We start from the raw sequence: 17,171 nt of genomic DNA, 5'->3' as shown, positions 1-17,171 counted from the left end.
GAACTGAAGTACTGTTTTGAGTTCTCAAACTGACCTTCCTCTCTGCATTTAAAGAAGTGGTAATCCATCCAATATTTGCTGAAATTAGTGCTCAATCTGGTGTTTGTTTTATTGGACATAACTTCAAAATTATTCTGTGATCTTACCCTTCACAGTAGTTGTCCAAAACTTAGAGTTCACATGGCAATGGGTATTTTCTAGTTTGTAAGTGAAATTAGTGATTTTTTTTCCTCCCAAATGGTAAGTTTCTTTGACTATTCCTGCTTCAGAGCTCTGGAAGATGTGCATTTATCCCAGCATCAGAACAAACCTGTTGGTGTCCTTTCTGGGGGAATGAAAAGGAGGCTGTCGATTGCCATCTCCTTTATTGGGAATTCCAGGACAGTTGTTCTTGATGAGCCCACTGCTGGAGTAGATCCGTGCTCTCGACGTAGCATCTGGGATGTTCTTCTGAAGTACAAAGCTGGTACAAATATATATATATATACATATATATATATACACATATGTATGTATGGAATTTTGTTCCAATAGATTTGAACAGGAGGGTCAATATATTAGCATTGCCATTCAGTAATTAAGTACATTAATTTCAGAGGTAGCATTTAATCAACTCAAGAAATTTGTAAGCAGTCCAAGTGAAATTACAAGATCTGCCTGCTATCTCAGAGAAAGATGCCAGGGCTGACTGAAGGTTCAATTTAGTTGTGAGTCATATCCCAAAGCTTCTCTTTTCTTACATATTTTGTTTGTTCTCTAAATTATTTTCTTGTTTTCATTTCCAGTTTTGCATGTATTTATATGCAGTTGCATGTATTTTTCTAATGAAGATAGACTGATCAATTAAGCTACTACATTAAAGTGCCATGAGCTTAAAAATGGGAAGCCAACTAACTTAGTGCATCCTCAATCAACTTGTAATAAACTATAGTAAATGGTCCACTGAAATGGACACTGCTGTTGCTTGATTTTCAGCAATCTCCTTAAGCTCATAAAACAGCTTGAAATTGTAATGGCTTAATACTGTCTACTTGGTATAATTCAAGCCTAAACTTGCTTTGACTTGTATCTGACTTGGGGAGTACCTAGTGGGTGTGAATATGAGTACAGGTTTTCCCTGTGTTTTGCAGTTATGTTTTGAAGGAACCAAAAATGTTCTGTCAGGTTTTCCTTGAAAGAAGGATAGGCTTCTTTGGAGACCAACTCATATAGACGTGTCCTGTCCTGATCTTTCTGATACAGGTTGCACACTGATCTTTACTACTCACCATCTTGATGAGGCAGAGGTGCTCAGCGATCACATTGCCATCCTGCAGCATGGCCAGCTGAAGTGCTCAGGTTCTCCTACACATCTGAGAGAAACATATGGCCAGGGACACAGTTTAACACTCATAAAAAAGGTATAAAAGAGTGCTATGTACAGAATGTAGTGCCTCTTATTCATTCCTGGGGAGTAGTCTGTGTCCCAGGTTAGATGCAGTTTCATGAGTGAATTTTTTCCGGTATCTGTCAAGTCTTATGCTTCTGCTACTATTTATGCTTTTCTTGTGTACTTATTTTTCCTCTCATGCAGCCTTCTGTGTTTGAAATCCAAGACCCTAAGCATATTGTTCACGTCACCTCTTTGGTGCAGACCCACATCCCAGAAGCCTTTCTGAAAGACAGCAGCGGGACTGAACTGACCTATGTGATCCCTGAAAGGGTAGATAAGACCTCCTTTAAGGGTCTTTTTCAGGCTTTAGATGAAAATCTTCATCATCTACATGTGACTGGCTATGGCATTTCTGACACCACCTTGGAAGAGGTACTTTAATTTTCTGTGTAATGGTGTTTGGTTGCTTAGAAAATTCTGTATTACTTTCCAACTAATCTTGCTTATAGCTTTTGTATTTCACAACCATTTCTTATGGGAATAAGGATTTAAAACAATCTCATCCAAAATGTACACATTTTTGCTCTAATATTCGTTTCTAGAGCCACTCTACTACAATATTTTATTTCCAAGAATCTGGAATTTGTGAACCAGAAATCATTGCATTTTAAGAACTCTTAAATGCTTTTTTCTGCATTCACCTAAGGATAATTTAATGTATCATTTACCTAACCAGAACTACTACTATTGTCCTAAATCTATAACATCAAAATGAGCTTTGAACTCGTAAGGAATTTATAATAGTAGAGGTTCAGTTCAGATGGCTCTTGGGAGGGGAAAAAAATAATCATTTCATTTGAATACATTTTGGAAAGACCTAAAGCTTAGGACATTGCAAAAAAGGGCTGAAGACATCTAAATAATATTTCTTGTGCATAGGGGTATGTATGTGTGTATTTATATATATATACACACACATATACATATACACATGTGTGTGTGTATGTATAGGTATCATTTGACCAAATTTGTCAGAGGAGGAGACTATTACGATTCTTTATCACTTCTGATTTAGCTCCATGTAGCTTGTTATTTTGGAGAGAAGTTATTTTCCTATAAGTAAACTATAACCGTTCATTTCAAAACTTATTAAACCACCATTGTTTAAGTGCTATACTATAGATCCTTTTAAAAATACTATTCTTCCCCTTCAAGAGATAATAAAAGACCAATACCAGCATTTTTGATATACAAAACACACTTTTTTTTTTTTTAATTTAGTGACATAGTCCGCTAAGTATCAATTTGTGAAACTCATTTCTCTAGCCATTTCATTTATTGTTACAGACACACAAGTTTGGACTCTTTTCTAACAGACAATTTAGTATGTGATAGAAATTAAAACAGATTAAAACATATGAAATGCAAGTTCCTGTAAATTGATATCTTTCTAGAAAGGAATACACCTAGTATAAAAAATAAAATGGTGTATCTCTTATCCCTCTGTTCTCTGAAACATATAAGATGTTGTGATGTAGTATTATGGCCAGTCTGGAACACAAGAGGCCCAGGGAAGATACATGACTTATGAAGATGAGACTGAGATGCCTGACATGCATTAATTATGCATTGTTTTTCTGCTGCTTGAACTATGCATATGGGAATTAATGGCATCTGATACTTGGAAGTATCAGCAGTTCTGGTTTTGTTGTTGCAAGTTTAGAATTAGTGATGCTATATAACCTCTGGGAAAAGAAATACAAATAAAAACCCCACTGATGTAAATAAACCTAAACTGACAATCATTCATCGAATTCATTCAATAAATACACCACTGAGTGGAGCTGCTGCATCCTAAACTGGTCCACTTATATCCTTTTTGGACTGTATTGATTTCCTACAGAAGTCTTTAGAACTCTGCACCAACATAAATGATCTGTTTTTGCAGATTTGCTTTTAAACTGCAGTCGGAAAGAATTATCTACCAGCAAATATAGGATTTCCTTTGAAGTTAAGATCCATATAACTGAATTATTTAAAAAACAAAACAAAAAGCAAGAACAAAAATCACAACTCCCCTGTGCTCTTTGGTGCTGCTTTTCTATATGGCCACTATATATATAAAAGGGGCGAGCCCTTTCTATGATAATGGGAATTAAAAAAAAAAAAAAAAACAGAAAACATGCAATTATCTGCATTAACATATTACGTTTTACACACTGTTGTCAAGTGAATTATCTCCCTGCTATACAATTCTATGAGGCGAGTCAAAAGCTTATTGAAAAAGCCTGTTTTCTTTCAAGTTATATAGAATGTTTAGCGTACTATAAGACAGTAGTATTCACTGCCAAACCTTATATATTTTAAGGTAATGTAAAAATACTGACAGCCTTTTTTTTAATTACAGCCCTATGAGATACCATATGATGTTTTAGAATTTACATCTGTAAAGTAAACATGAAACCACAGAACATATGGAAGCTTCTCAGTGCACTGCATCTGTTACTCAGTTGATGCTTGATTGTTTTTTTCTTTTCTTCTCTAGGGGAGATTTAAAAAATCCAAAACTTTAAAGACAGTATTAGATATTGATATACTATTTTTCAGCTTGAAGACTTAATGCATTAATTTGGCATGATTTCTGTCATCTCTGCATCTCACGATTAGCCCTTACAAAATCCATTCTCTATTTTCTTATCAAAAGCCTCTTTGTGCTGGCAACTAAACGAATAGCACATAATAATAGCACATAATAGTGCTATTTAGTCTATTCAAACAATTCAATCCGGAAACAAAGAAGTCTGACTTTAAAGGGGTAAAAATGTGGGGTTTTTTTCTTTCTTTTTTCTTTTTTGCAGTTTTTTTTTTTTTTTTTTTTTGTCTGAGGGCCACTGCACTCTCTAAAATCTTACTCCTCAAGAGAAACTTGACTACCATTCAAACCTCAAAAGACTCTTGAAGATCTAACAAAATAGGTTCATGACACTTCAAATATCATTACTGTTATGTTTGCTTCAATTTAGATTTAAAAATCTTTTTCAACTGTTTTTCGTGTATTTCATAATGCTTGTAATCCAAAGAGTAATAGAAGCAGGAGGAGAATGGGAAAGGATAGTTAATTAAAATAAGTGTGTATTGACAACTCTCTGGGGAATGATGTTTAACTTGGTGGCAATTTTAAGAGTTTCAAAACTTGTTTTTATAGGTTTATTTCTCACTGAGAAGAGAAAAAAAAACTTTGAAACATCTTTGTGCCTAAGTAACTTTCACTGGAGTGTTTTTCTCAAAGCTCTCTTCCATGAAAGAGTCTTTGCTCCAGAACTTCCTGGGAAAATCCCCATCTTCTTGAAATATTTCGGCCCTTAAACACCAGGCATTTTTCAAATGAGATTGTCTTTTGTTGAAAGTACTCTAATGATGGCATGATCCTGTTAATCTGTTGTACTGTAGTGCTGCCATCTAGGTAGAAGCTTTTACCTAGAGGCAAGTTCCTTCTTGTAGCTTCTCATAATTTGGCAGTGCAGAAGAAGCAGCTATGTTCCAGTGTCCAACATGGCCACCCACTCCCCCAACCTCGAAGGTGGCTGGGGTTGTCCTTTGGTCCTTGGCGTGCAGTTGTCTTTCAGGAGTAGGGTTAGAAGTTGCACTTACTACTTCCCTCTTATTTAAAGTGCTTTCCTTGAAGGAATGGATAGTCTCCAGGGTCTGAATTGTGCCAAGTGTGTGTTGATGTGTTGACTTCTCTTTGTTTGTGTATGTAAGGTTAGCAGTTAAACAATTTACTGTTCACTTCAAAGCTGTTGACCAGCTTGCAAAAGTTCCTCTGTGAACCTGGTCATCTATAATGAGTGGCTCCCCAGCTTGTTCCTGCGTTGTGCCGCTTCATGAAGTGCTTGCTGCTGCAGAAGGCTATAACGAGCAGGATCTGTCTGGAAGAAAATATAAAAGCAACACAAATAAAAAATGTAGCAAGAGGAAAATTTGGTCCTGGAAAGCTCCTAGGAAAGCTATTCAAGGTAAAATGCAGGTTAGGACTGTAGGTTTAAAACTTACAAACTTTCCAAGGAAACTTGCTCTGGTATTGCTCAGTTAGTGAAGAAAATGCAGAGATGCTGGCTTATGCAAGATGTAAACATTTCCCAAAAGGAAGATGAACGTTTCATAAATGTGGGATTTTCAAATTTAGGGATTTGGTGCTTACCTGTGCTGTAAAGCAACGAGTATTTAACACTGTGATTACTGGGAGCCTGCTGTCAAAGTGAAAGCTAATAAAAACCTCTGGGAGAAGGTAAAACACGGCTTCCATGTGGGTTCTAATTCCATGCGCTACTTCATCTCTTTTCCCTCACATTTTTTGCTATTCTTTTTGCAGGTGCTTGTTGCCAATTAACTGAGAGCAAACAATATACACTTTCCACCCACCTCTTCTCTGGGATGCACGTGGGCTTTGTGGAATAGGATGGACCAGAAATGTTTCCAAAATACCAGTCAGATGGTTTTAGATTATAAAGGAGAGTCTATAGGTTTTACTTAACTTTGTTTTCTCCCACCAATCTCTTTCACTTCCTTCACTTTTTTTCCTTTAAGGTGAATATGTGCTTAAGAAATGATTAGAAAGGATGATGGAGTTGCCAGGCTCTGTAGTGGAGAATCAGGGATACTGTCTCACTGTACTGGTGGGCCAGGTTCATTTTGCATGATGCTGTCTCAAAGAAGGAAGTGGGAGGGACTCGACTGGGCAGTAGCTGCCATGCGCAGTTAGCTTATGTGTATGCACAGGAAATGTCCATCTCTTCATGTTTGCAGTATACAGCCATCTGGGCACATTCTTGTGACAGCACATTGATTTGCTGTCTAAGAATCTTTAACCTGAGAACTGCTATGACATGTTGGGCATGGGATGTTCTACTGAAAGCGAGAAGATATCTTTTCTCAGTAATTTTATTCAATCTTTTAGGCATGGGGAAAGCACGTTGTATCTCTGTCTTGATGTCCAATCCCAACCTCCCCAGATCTCTTCTGTGACGTTTGGAGGGTGGTCACAGTGCTAATAACGTTCTCACGCCAATACTCCTGTGGAGGATATTCTGTGTAATATTGGATACATTACTGGTACTTCTGTACCACAGGGTCACTAATAATTCTCATCATTAGCACAGGGTGTTTAAGCCCTGCCTGGATGCTATGGGGAAGATCAGGCAATGCAGCTGGCCTTCCGCCTATATGTTTGTGTCAGAATAGCTGTGGGGCAGTGCAGCTACCTCCAGTAGGCAGGGACAGATTTTCTGAGGGTGTAGTGACAGTTCCTCTTCAAGTGACATTACTTGTGATCAAAGAAGAAAATGTTGTCCATCTGCAACCCCAGCAATATTTTTTTGGAACCAAGCTGATAATGTGCAGGCAGCGTTTGGTCATGTGGTCTTTGTCCTCCTTGGAGAGCACCAGTTTCTTTGTGGCTTTAACTGGCCCAGTTTCAATGGATTTGCTTGACAAAACTGGTGCAGCATAACCATCAGCAAGCAAGCCCCAAGCCGTCAATTAGGATGTGCTTTGGGCAGCCTGGATCTCCCTCCAGGCTTTGATAAGGAAGTATCAAGAGACATTAAATTTCTTCAGCGCTTGCAGTTGTTAATGGCCAAATAAGGCATTCAGCAACTCTGCTTTTTCTGTGTTATTCGTAACCAGGGTACCCACCCCCTTCACCAGTGGACCCACGTTTTCCCTGATCTTCCTTTTGCTGTTGATATATTTGAAGAAGTTTTTCTTGTTATTTTTAATGTCCCTTGCCATATTGCGTTCCAGACATACCTTAGCTTTCCTTGTCGCATCTCTGCTTTCCCTGACAACGTTCCTGTATTTCTCCCAGGGGGCCTGTCCTTTTATTTCACATTCTATATACCACCTTCTTCTGCTTGAGCATTGCCACAAGCTCCCGGCTCATCCACACAGGTCTCCTGCCCTCTCTGCCTGACTTCCTACACACAGGGATGCACTGTTGCTGGGCGTGGAGGAAGTGCCGCTTGAAAACTAACCAGCTCTCTTGGGCCCTCCTTCCTTCTAGAGCTCTAGCCCATGGGATTCTTCTGAGGAGGCCTCTGAAGAGGCTGAAGTTGGCCCTCCTGAAGTCCATTGTTGCAAGGCTACTTACAGCCCTGCTTCCTCCTCATTGGATCCTAAACTCCACCAACTCATGGTCACTGCAGCTGAGGCTACTCCCCAGCTTCACATCTCCTACAAGTCCCTCTCTGTTAGTTAGCATGAGGTCCAGTAGCCCACCTCTCCTCGTTGGCTTCTCCACAACCTGTGTCAAAAAGTTATCATCAACGCACTGCAGGTACTTCCAGGACTGTTTGTGCCTGGCTGTGTTGTCCTTCCAGTTGATGCGAGGGTGGTTGAAGTCCTCCATGACAACCAGGGCCTGTGAGCATGAGGTAATATCCAGCTGATTATAGAAGGCCTCATCAACTTCCTCATCCTGGTCAGGTGGCCTGTAGCAGACACCCACCACAGTGTCTTCCATATTAGCCTGCCCTTTAACCCTTACCCACAAGCTCTCAACTTGCTCATCATCCACCTCCAGGTTGAGCTCCATGCATTCCAGTTGCTCTCTCACATAAAGAGCAACTCCACCACCTCGCCTTCCCAGCCTGTCCTTCCTAAAGAGCACATAGCCTTCCATGACAGTGCTCCAGTTGTGTGAGCTATCCCACCACGTCTCTGTGATTCCAATGAGATCATGACGCTGGGACCGCACACAGATCTCCAGTTCGTCTTGCTTATTCCCCATGCTTCTCATATTGGCGTACAGGCATTTCAGGGAAGTAATCAAGCCTGCAGGTTTCCCAGGAGAAGTGAAAGAGGACCCTTTATAATCATATCCTATCCTCACTTCCCCACTACCATACTCCCCTTGGATGCCATCTGACTTTGGCTGTGTGGTACTGATTGCCCTGTCTGTGTGACACTCCCCTTCCCCCTTCTTGCCTAGTTTAAAGCCCTCCTAGAGTTATCATGAAAATAAAATGCCCTCCTAAGGCAAAGCCCTCCATAGTTGTCATGAAAATAAAATGCAAAAGGATATCTGACAGGAAATTTCTGAAATTTGATTTTCATTTGGTCTCTCAAGAAGTGAAATGGGTTTTGGAAGTGAAACAAGTTTTGGTGTTCAGTGATTCCCCCTGTAGAGAGGGGTTTTCTCCTCTGTGTTCAGTGGAATTTCCTGTATTTCAGTTTGTCTGTGGTCTCTTGTCCTGGGCACCATGCTCATAGATGCTCTGCTATTTTGACCATCTTTGTGGCCCTTTACTGGACTTGCTCCACAATATCTGCGTCAATCAAGGGCAGCCATTCTTTTGCAGATAGTAGCGTACATGGGCAAGCAATGCTTTGTGTAGGTGTATTGGCATCCATTGGCATTCCTTTCCCTTTATCCTCAGAATTCCTCTCCTGTAGACCTTGCATAATTTTATAGTGATGTTCCAGCAGGGTGGCTACAGCAGGCATGACTCTTATCTAACAATCTGATTTATTTGGGATTAAAAAAAAAAGTAGTTCATAGAGAAAAGAATCTAAATTACTTTTTCTATTTTGTAAAAGGTATTTCTGAAGCTACTGCAAGAGTCGGAGAAGATGCCCTGCATTCCACAGACAGCGCACCTGAACGAAGCAAATGGTGTTGACTCAGCCTGTAAGTAGAAAATTACATACCTTTTAAAAGCAGTCAGATATGTGCATTTCCACCTGTGTGCAAATTAAAAAAAAAAAAAAATCACAATCTGCTGCTCCACATCAATCACCTATCCACAGTAGTAGATGACTCCTGTTCTATCCAGTGGCATGTTAAGCGAGCTTTTCTTAGAAATTTATTTATCTTTTAAAATGATCTTGTTCATGCTTTCTCCTTTCCTGTCTAACATGCTTAGGTGGCGCTCCACATTACCATTGGTTAAGTAACTTCCCTGGTTGCCTTAAGCACTCTTCCTGGAAGTCACTGATATGATGCTTTACAATGTTTCTTTCTGTTTGATTTATACCTAGATGATAAAATTCTTGAGTTAGATGTCAAACATCCTGTTTTATGTGCAGTGCTTTTTGTTCTGCTTTTACAGAGCATTGTATGGCACAGTGAGGTCCTGGTTTGTGAATGAGGCCTTTCATTGTTTCCAAAATGGAAATAATAATTTTGAACTGAGCTTTTATTGTTTGTTATGAGAAATTCAATTGGATCTGCCACTAACGTGTAATTAGTTCCAAGGAGAATTGTGGCCTGTGTGAGTCCATTTTCACAAAGTGAAAACTCTATTGGATGACACTGTAATACGATCTTACTGGTGGCCTATTTCAGTCTCTACTAAAGTAGTAAAGATTTAGGAATCCAGAGAGCCCTCACCTCAGTAAACAAATAAAATATCCACTCTCTGTGATTGCAGAGAACAAGGCTTCGATTCAAAATACGTTTTTAGTATCCCTTTATTTTATAACAATAAGGTATTTCTTCAAAGATTGGATGGGATATTTGAACTTGTTTCAGATCAAAGCAGTCTGTCTTCTCCATGTTACATTTTCATTAAGGAATAAGACTTACAGTTTCTAAAGTAATGAAAAAAGAGTGTAATGTACCTAGTGATTTGGTGGCTATTACTATCCGCATTCCAAAGCATGTATCTGAGTATTTGAGTTGTTATGTTGGTACAGAAGCCAGTAATAAGAGACTCTCTCTTTTTCAAGTCTGATAAATTACAGCAAGAAAACATGATGATAATGCCATTTCTTTAGCGATGAGAGTGATAGAAAATTTTCATTCAGTGCAGATGACTGTCATTCATCATTACGGGCAGTTGTGAAGTGTAGGCATAAGGATTTTGGGAACTGGTCATGAAAGGTATCCATCATTGTCAAAGTTAACCAGAATATTCCATGGGCAATAACTTGACCTGTATAATTTTGTCTTTGAAAGCAGATTCAAAGGCAGGCAAACTTTCCTTTGTCAAAGTAGTTAAGTAATTTTTCTTTCAGTGTCCCCCTTACCTAGAGCAAACAGCTAGGTTATTGAGAAGATCATAGGATGCTGCTATATGGTTTGTAAAATAATTTGGATTAGAGAGCTGCTTTGACAAAGCATGGATCTGAGCAAAAGCATTGGTTATTCTTTACTGGAACCAAAGCCCTGAGGCAACATCAGAGCATTGTCTCTTAGTTTCCCAGACCAGAGCTGTACTGGAGCGGTATTCAGGTTCCCTCTCAAATCAGAGATGGTCAAATAATTCTGAGATTACTTTACATAACCCAGTATAAAACACAACAAGAAAATATAAAGTTCTGACTTCAGTGAGGTACTCTCCTATTTTACCGAGCTGCCTGTTTTTGTTCATCATTCTAAATCATGTAAGTGCATCTATTACAGTGTTCCTCATTAGATGTAAATGGTAGAGGGAAGTAGCAGTTCCTTAATCTCATTTTTTTAAACAATTTTAATATTGATAACTTTGTCTATAGGTAAAAACAGTTCGTGTAATTTCTGTTAATTTTTAGTGTTTTAAGTTTCCTTTACAGAAAGCTTGCTCGCATTTTTTGATCTTACACCAAGTAAAAAATTTAATACCTTTTCTTTTGATGGGAACAGCTAAGGTTTTCTTTTGAAAAATGCATACATATGCTGACATAATGCATGCATACGCTATAACAGACACACATTATAAAGTACTAGGGCACACAAGTAGTTGTTGTTATTTTATAGAGGCATGTAGTCTATGCAGAGAAAAAGAGATTAAACAGAGCTTTCCGGCATCCGACAAGATCACTGGGGCCAAACAGCCTTGAGAATATGGAGAAGTCAACTTTATAGAGGGCAATAATAATTGCCATAATGTACAGCAGGCAGGATATATGCAAAAACAACCAGGAGAGCTGAGAGCGAGCCTGAGGGATAAATAGGTAACCATGGAAAAATAACAAAACATTTTCAAAATAAGTGAAAAGCAGGCAGTAGGCTAGAGAGTGGGTTTATTAGACCATAAGGGACCAATACGTTGTTTTGAAATGAAATAACAAAATGAAACAACTTTCTAGAATTCTACATCTTAGAATATTTGGAATATATCAACTTTGGATGTAATATCTTCTGAAAGTAGAGTACAGTTGATGCTGGTATAGTGCAAAGAATTTTAGTGAAATTAAGCTAAAATTTAAATAAAATAACATGTTACGGCAGTGTGGTTTAAATGCTATATAGAGACTGAGACTGTGATGATAATATATTTAAAAAGAAAAGTAGTTATTAGTGAATCTGTTATGAATAGTTATAAGAATGCTATTAAAGCATCTTTCTGCTTCTTGGGTAAGTAAGTCAACAACTATGATTTTTGGAGATATATTTCCTTGGAAGCAAGCTGATTCATAACAGAAATTTTTAAGGTTGATTAAACTTTTCTCTGAGGCAGCTGGTATTAGCCATTTGGTAGGATGTTGGGCAAAACATTACATTTCTCCTATTACAATTTGAAAGAAACACTATATAGTACTTATAATGCATATCAGGAAGGTAATTTGACTAAGAACATGCTAGCTGACACATTGTAAAAAACAGTCTCAGTAGAAAAACATTATCAAAGCAATGACTTTTTAGTGAGCTTTCACTGGGTTTGGAATTTTGCCTGATACTATTAGGTATTTTCATCAGTGATATTGAAGTAAATATGAACTTGCTCATAAAAAAAAACTTGACTATTGCAAGGCATTGGCAGAATGGTAATGAATGATGACTCAGAACAGTCCTAAAGTGTTCACTTGGATCACTTAGATCACTTGAAAAGCTGAATCAAATCTAAATAAAATGTATTTTGATTCAGCCAAATGCTGGGTAAATATGCAGAATGGGGAGTGATAGCAGTGACTTTGAAAATTGCCTACTAATCACGGTGCAAAAGCATTTTAAGACAGCATGCGTAAGAAGATTAATGTGTCACTTTAATGTACAAAAGGACATAGGCAGGTCATTTTAGCTCTATATTGATGAGACTTGTGTTACAATACAATGTACAGTTTTTGTTTCAGTTTTTTTTTTTTTTTTTTAAGAACACTTCAGAATTTGAAAGGGAATGTAAAAGTATCAATGAATATTGGAAGCTGGAGGTGAAGTCCTTAATTGAGCACTGATGGTACCTTTATAATGTGATTAATCAAAAAAATAATAATTTGAAGCTAATTTGTTCAAAGAGCTTAAGTAATTTTTATAAATAAAGAATACTGGCCATTAGGGTTTTGGTTCTAACTATTATAGGGGAAGGTATGATAAAGGGCTCAAAAGGAGAGATAAGAGGAACAGATAGCCAAAAGATAAAGGCAGACATTTCTAGAGGTTCATTAACAGCCGGAGTTATCCTAGTTAGAGAAGTATGTCCCCTCCCATGGTGAGTTTGACACAAGGCTGGGGGCCTTGGCAGAAAATACACTACCATCAAAGGTGTTACTGATTTCTGCACATGGGTAACAGTGAAATTTTATGGACATTGATGCGTGATCAAGTGCACTTGTGAAGAGTCGTTAATCCACTAAAAAATAAAATTCTGTGTTCCATGTAATTACAAAATAAAGAATGACAAAGTGTTTGCTGTAATATACTCAGAGCTATATCACATTATTAGTTTTGTGAAACTCTCTTCTTTCATTTCCAAAAATTCCACTTGAAAGGATTTTAATAAACTTCAGTCTTGCAAGTTCTCACTTAATTTCTAACCAGTAAACTGGATGCAGTAAGTAGCACTGGCTCTGTTTAGAAGTAGTGGCTGCTTGCAGTAAGACTGCTATTAAAATGTTCATAAGTTTTCCAAACTACTGAGAAGCAGAACACACTGCATACACTTCAGTTTCTAATAATTTAGCTGTGTATGTGGCACTTTACCACTTAGATTCAGCACAAAACACCTGAGAAAGATGTGGCCTCAGACTGACTGGTCTAAAAATCTTGGATACATAATGTTTTCTTTTAGCTTCTCTGTTGTTTAATTTCTTACAGGGAATCTTTGACTGATTCTCACATAAATTGAAAAGTTAATTTCGCCTTTTTTATTTATTTGGCTTTATACTTCTCAACTTTTTTTTGGTCTATCATTTCTGAAGCACAGAATGAGTCAGAGCTATATATCATCATCTGTCAATATGCACAAAAAAAGACTTCTGATCTAACAGATCAGATCAATCAGATTGTTTAATTGAGGTTTACACAAATTTGTTCTCTCCTTAAGCGCCTAAAATAATCAGTCAGGAAAGTACCTGCCTGGAAAAGTACTCAGTTAAAAGCATGGATATCGTGTGTTGCAATGGCCAAAGCACTAGTGGACAAAACAATAATCCCTTCTGAAATTTCTATTTTGAAAATTGCTTAGGAATGTGTTCTATTGGTTAAGTTGAATCTGTTCCTTAGAAAAGTCACTCTTAGTAATGAGTTAGTAGCAACTTTCTTTAACAGTGCAATTTGGTAGTTTTGCTTGTCCTTAAAATGCAGGGCACTCATTTCAATAGAAGTGCTTGAAGAAATGTGTACAGTGGATAAAGATTCAGATTGCAGATTTTGCTTCTTTGAAGTTTACTGAGTATTTCCAGATCCTATGACCAATTTAAAACTTAACAGAGAAAGGTGCAGCATCTGCCTGTCTTGTGATGGGAGAGATGGTGGTATTTCTATCCTGCCTAGAGGAAACAGGATCATCCAGAGACTTTTTTTAATGTGTGACTCACCAGAGTTGGTATGCTTGTAACTTGAATGATGACTGAATGTTGAATTTCTGCACATCTCAAATGCGGTCTATAACTTTGGATGCACTAAGGTTACTGTGTTTATCCAAAGGTAGTTGCTAAGGTATAATGGCTAGATCTTCCATAATAACTTGAAAAATAAAGCGGTCAAATCATATCAACTGTGTAACTGTCTTGTCTATAAGCCATTGATTTCCCTTTGACATCATATTTCTCAGTGCAGACTCTGTTTTCCCTCAGAATTGGTAAAGCTCCCTTCTCTCTCTCATTAGTATCTACCAGATCTCTTTTTCAAGATTTCTTGCCACCATCTTTGGGTCCCTGTATTTTGAGGTTGTTGTGACAGCAACAGACAGGAAAAAGGTTGTTGCTAGCTTTAATACTTTTTCACAGTATTATTTAAACACTCTCTTTTAATGAAATATTCAGGAGGCTTGTTCCCCACTCTGCAGAACTACTTGCCTTGCATTTTGTGTCACAATGATTCCTAAGTAGTTATTACCAAAAAATGAATTTAAGAGAAGCAAAACTTGCCCTAGGAGGACAGATGAGATCTGGGAGACGGGATACTTGAGCTGAGTGGTATCCCACTTCTCCCCACCCAAACACATCAAAAAAATTGTTTTTCATTGTACAAGCTATGTGATCATCTGTTATCTGAAGAAAAACTGAAGGTTGAAAAATGATGGATTCTCTGGTGTAACATCAGTGTGACTTTTGCCATGCCTGTAGTTATAGGTACTTCTGAGCATCAGTTGTGAAGTTTTTTGTGACTTATGCTCTTTCTATCGCTCAGGAGTATAAGTTTTCCAAAGACAGTACTCAATTCTCATGTTCAAGATAAACTGATTATTTGTCTTGCTTTTAATGTGGAGAGTGTTTGAGGAGATTTTGATTCTTAGGTAATTAAAAGAAAGACTCTGAGATTTATTGTAAAGGGCTAGCCTTAGGAGTTGAAAATTGTTATCAGTTTTATTAGATGATTTGTGTCCTTTTGAAAGCATCCCATTTTGCTGACACTTTTTCAGTCTTGCTTATATATATATTTTTTTAATCCCCCCTTTTAAATGTTAAATGTTCAGTATGTTCTCTTGAACCATCGTGGACAAATATGCAGTGTTGCGGGTAGAACTGATATAGCTGGACCTATCTTTATAAAGAGATATCCATGAATTTAGGGCAATGAGTGTTCCATATTATGAATTTAGGTTACTTTATTAAAGGGGATAAAAATATAGTGGAGAGAGAGAAAAGGTATAATAAAACCTAATGCACTGTGAAATAGAATGATGTTTGTAAATCAAGGACGCTCTTTGGTAAAGCATTTACAATGCGTCATATGAACATTATAAAACATCAGCATCAAAAACTTTGTGTTCACTCATCATGTAAATTATCCATCACAAAAATGCATGAGGTGATTTAATTTATGAACTACACTTGAGACACCTTTCTGAGAAAAAACAAGCACATTTGACAATATGCACAGCATTTTTTCTACCAGCCTGGCTGTGTGAAGGTTGCTCATTTTTATAAAGACAGCTTTGTTAGTTAATTCTCTATCAAAAAAAGAAATTGTTGTTGTAAGTTGCAGGCTACAGTGATTTTAAACAGGTTTGAATGAATGCAGGGGGAAAATCCTGTTTTGTGGGAAGAGAATTTTGCAGTAAATGATTGCCTTAGTATCTAATGTCTTCAAGAAGCAGGGACAATCACAGGATCTGTGGAAGGCCTGCTCTGCAAATAGATCACTTATGTTACTTCTAAGAATAATTTGTACCGTTAAGAGCTGTAGTTTGTGGCAGCAACTAAAGCAATGAGTGTGACTGGCTGCAGAAATATGTAACGAGCCCTGTTGAGTTTGTCTAATATAATGGGAGCATGGACCAACTCAGATGAGGTGGTTAATGTGAAATCCCGTGGGATTTGTGGAGGGAATGGATCATGGACAGGGAATGCTCACAGGTCTTCAAGGGAGGTGCTCATACCCTGTGAAGACAGGAAACTGAGAGAAAGTAGTGCAAAAGTTTTTGAAACGTGAGGGAATACGTAACTCCCCCTGTGGGGCGCCTCATTGTGAGATGCCATTGTGAGGCGGGGAGGGCCCCATTGTGAGGCAGCCCATTGTGAGGGCCGAGGTGCCCATAGTGAGCTGTCCCATTGCAAGGCGGCCCACTGTGAGGGGACGAGGGGCCCATCGTGAGGCGATGAATGTGAGGTAGGGAGGGACCCACTGTGAGGCAGACCATTGTGAGGGGGCGAGTGGACCATTGTGAGGCAGCCAGTTGTGGGGCGGCCCATTCTGAGGTGGACCATTGTGAGGTCGTGAGGGGCCCATTGTGAGGCAGCTGCTTGTGAGACGACCCATTGTGTGGCACTGATTTGCCCATTGTGAGGTGACCCATTGTGAGGCAGCCCAATGTGAGGTGGGGAGGGACCAGTTGTGAGGTGGCCCATTGTGAGGCTACGATAGGTCCATTGCGAGGCCGCTCATTGCGAGGCAGCAAGGGGCCCCATTCTGAGGTGGCCCATTATGAGGCGGCGAATGGCCCGTTATGAGGTGGCCCATTGTGAGGCATCTCATTGTGAGGCAGGGAGAGGACCATTGTGAGGCAGCCCATTGTGAGGCAGGGAGAGGCCCATTGTGAGGCAGCCCATTATGAGGTGGCGAATGGTCCATTGTGAGGCAGCGCACTGTGAGGAGGGGAGAGGCCCATTCTGAGGCAGAACATTGTGAGGCAGTGAGGGGCCCATTGTGAGGCGGCCAATTGTGAGGCAGCCCATTCTGAGGTGGCCCCTTGTGAGGTGGCGAGGGGCCCATTGTGAGGCAGCTGCTTGTGAGGCAACCCATTGGGTGGCACCGATCTGCCCATTGTGAGGTAGCCCATTGTGAGGCAAGGAGAGGCCCATGGTGAGCCGGTCCATTGTGAGGCAGGGGAGGCCCATTCTGAGGGGGTGAGGGGCCCATTGTGAGGCGGCTCATTGTGAGGCAGCAAGGGGCCCCATTCTGAGGTGGCCCATTATAAGGCGGTGAATGGCCCATTGT

At 39.1% G+C, this 17,171-nt stretch overlaps 1 protein-coding gene across 1 annotated transcript in view; it reads left to right on the top strand.

Moving 5' to 3' along the window:
* ABCA13 (ATP binding cassette subfamily A member 13) overlaps nucleotides 1-17,171 on the top strand; it is a 176,273-nt gene that overhangs the window by 79,047 nt on the left and 80,055 nt on the right. The window contains exons 37-40 of the mRNA XM_088534081.1: nucleotides 270-466; nucleotides 1,243-1,400; nucleotides 1,574-1,804; nucleotides 8,969-9,059. Coding sequence (XP_088390207.1) covers nucleotides 270-466; nucleotides 1,243-1,400; nucleotides 1,574-1,804; nucleotides 8,969-9,059 — 677 coding nt within the window. The remainder of the gene's footprint in view (nucleotides 1-269; nucleotides 467-1,242; nucleotides 1,401-1,573; nucleotides 1,805-8,968; nucleotides 9,060-17,171) is intronic.

Source organism: Tinamus guttatus, unplaced genomic scaffold, assembly GCF_059628265.1.
Source record: "Tinamus guttatus ecotype Peru unplaced genomic scaffold, ASM5962826v1 Tinamus_guttatus_pri_ptg000535l, whole genome shotgun sequence".
NCBI classification, from domain to species: Eukaryota; Metazoa; Chordata; class Aves; order Tinamiformes; family Tinamidae; genus Tinamus; species Tinamus guttatus.
The sequence above is the reverse complement of the archived record's forward strand: the minus strand, read 5'-3'. Positions and strand labels throughout refer to the sequence as shown.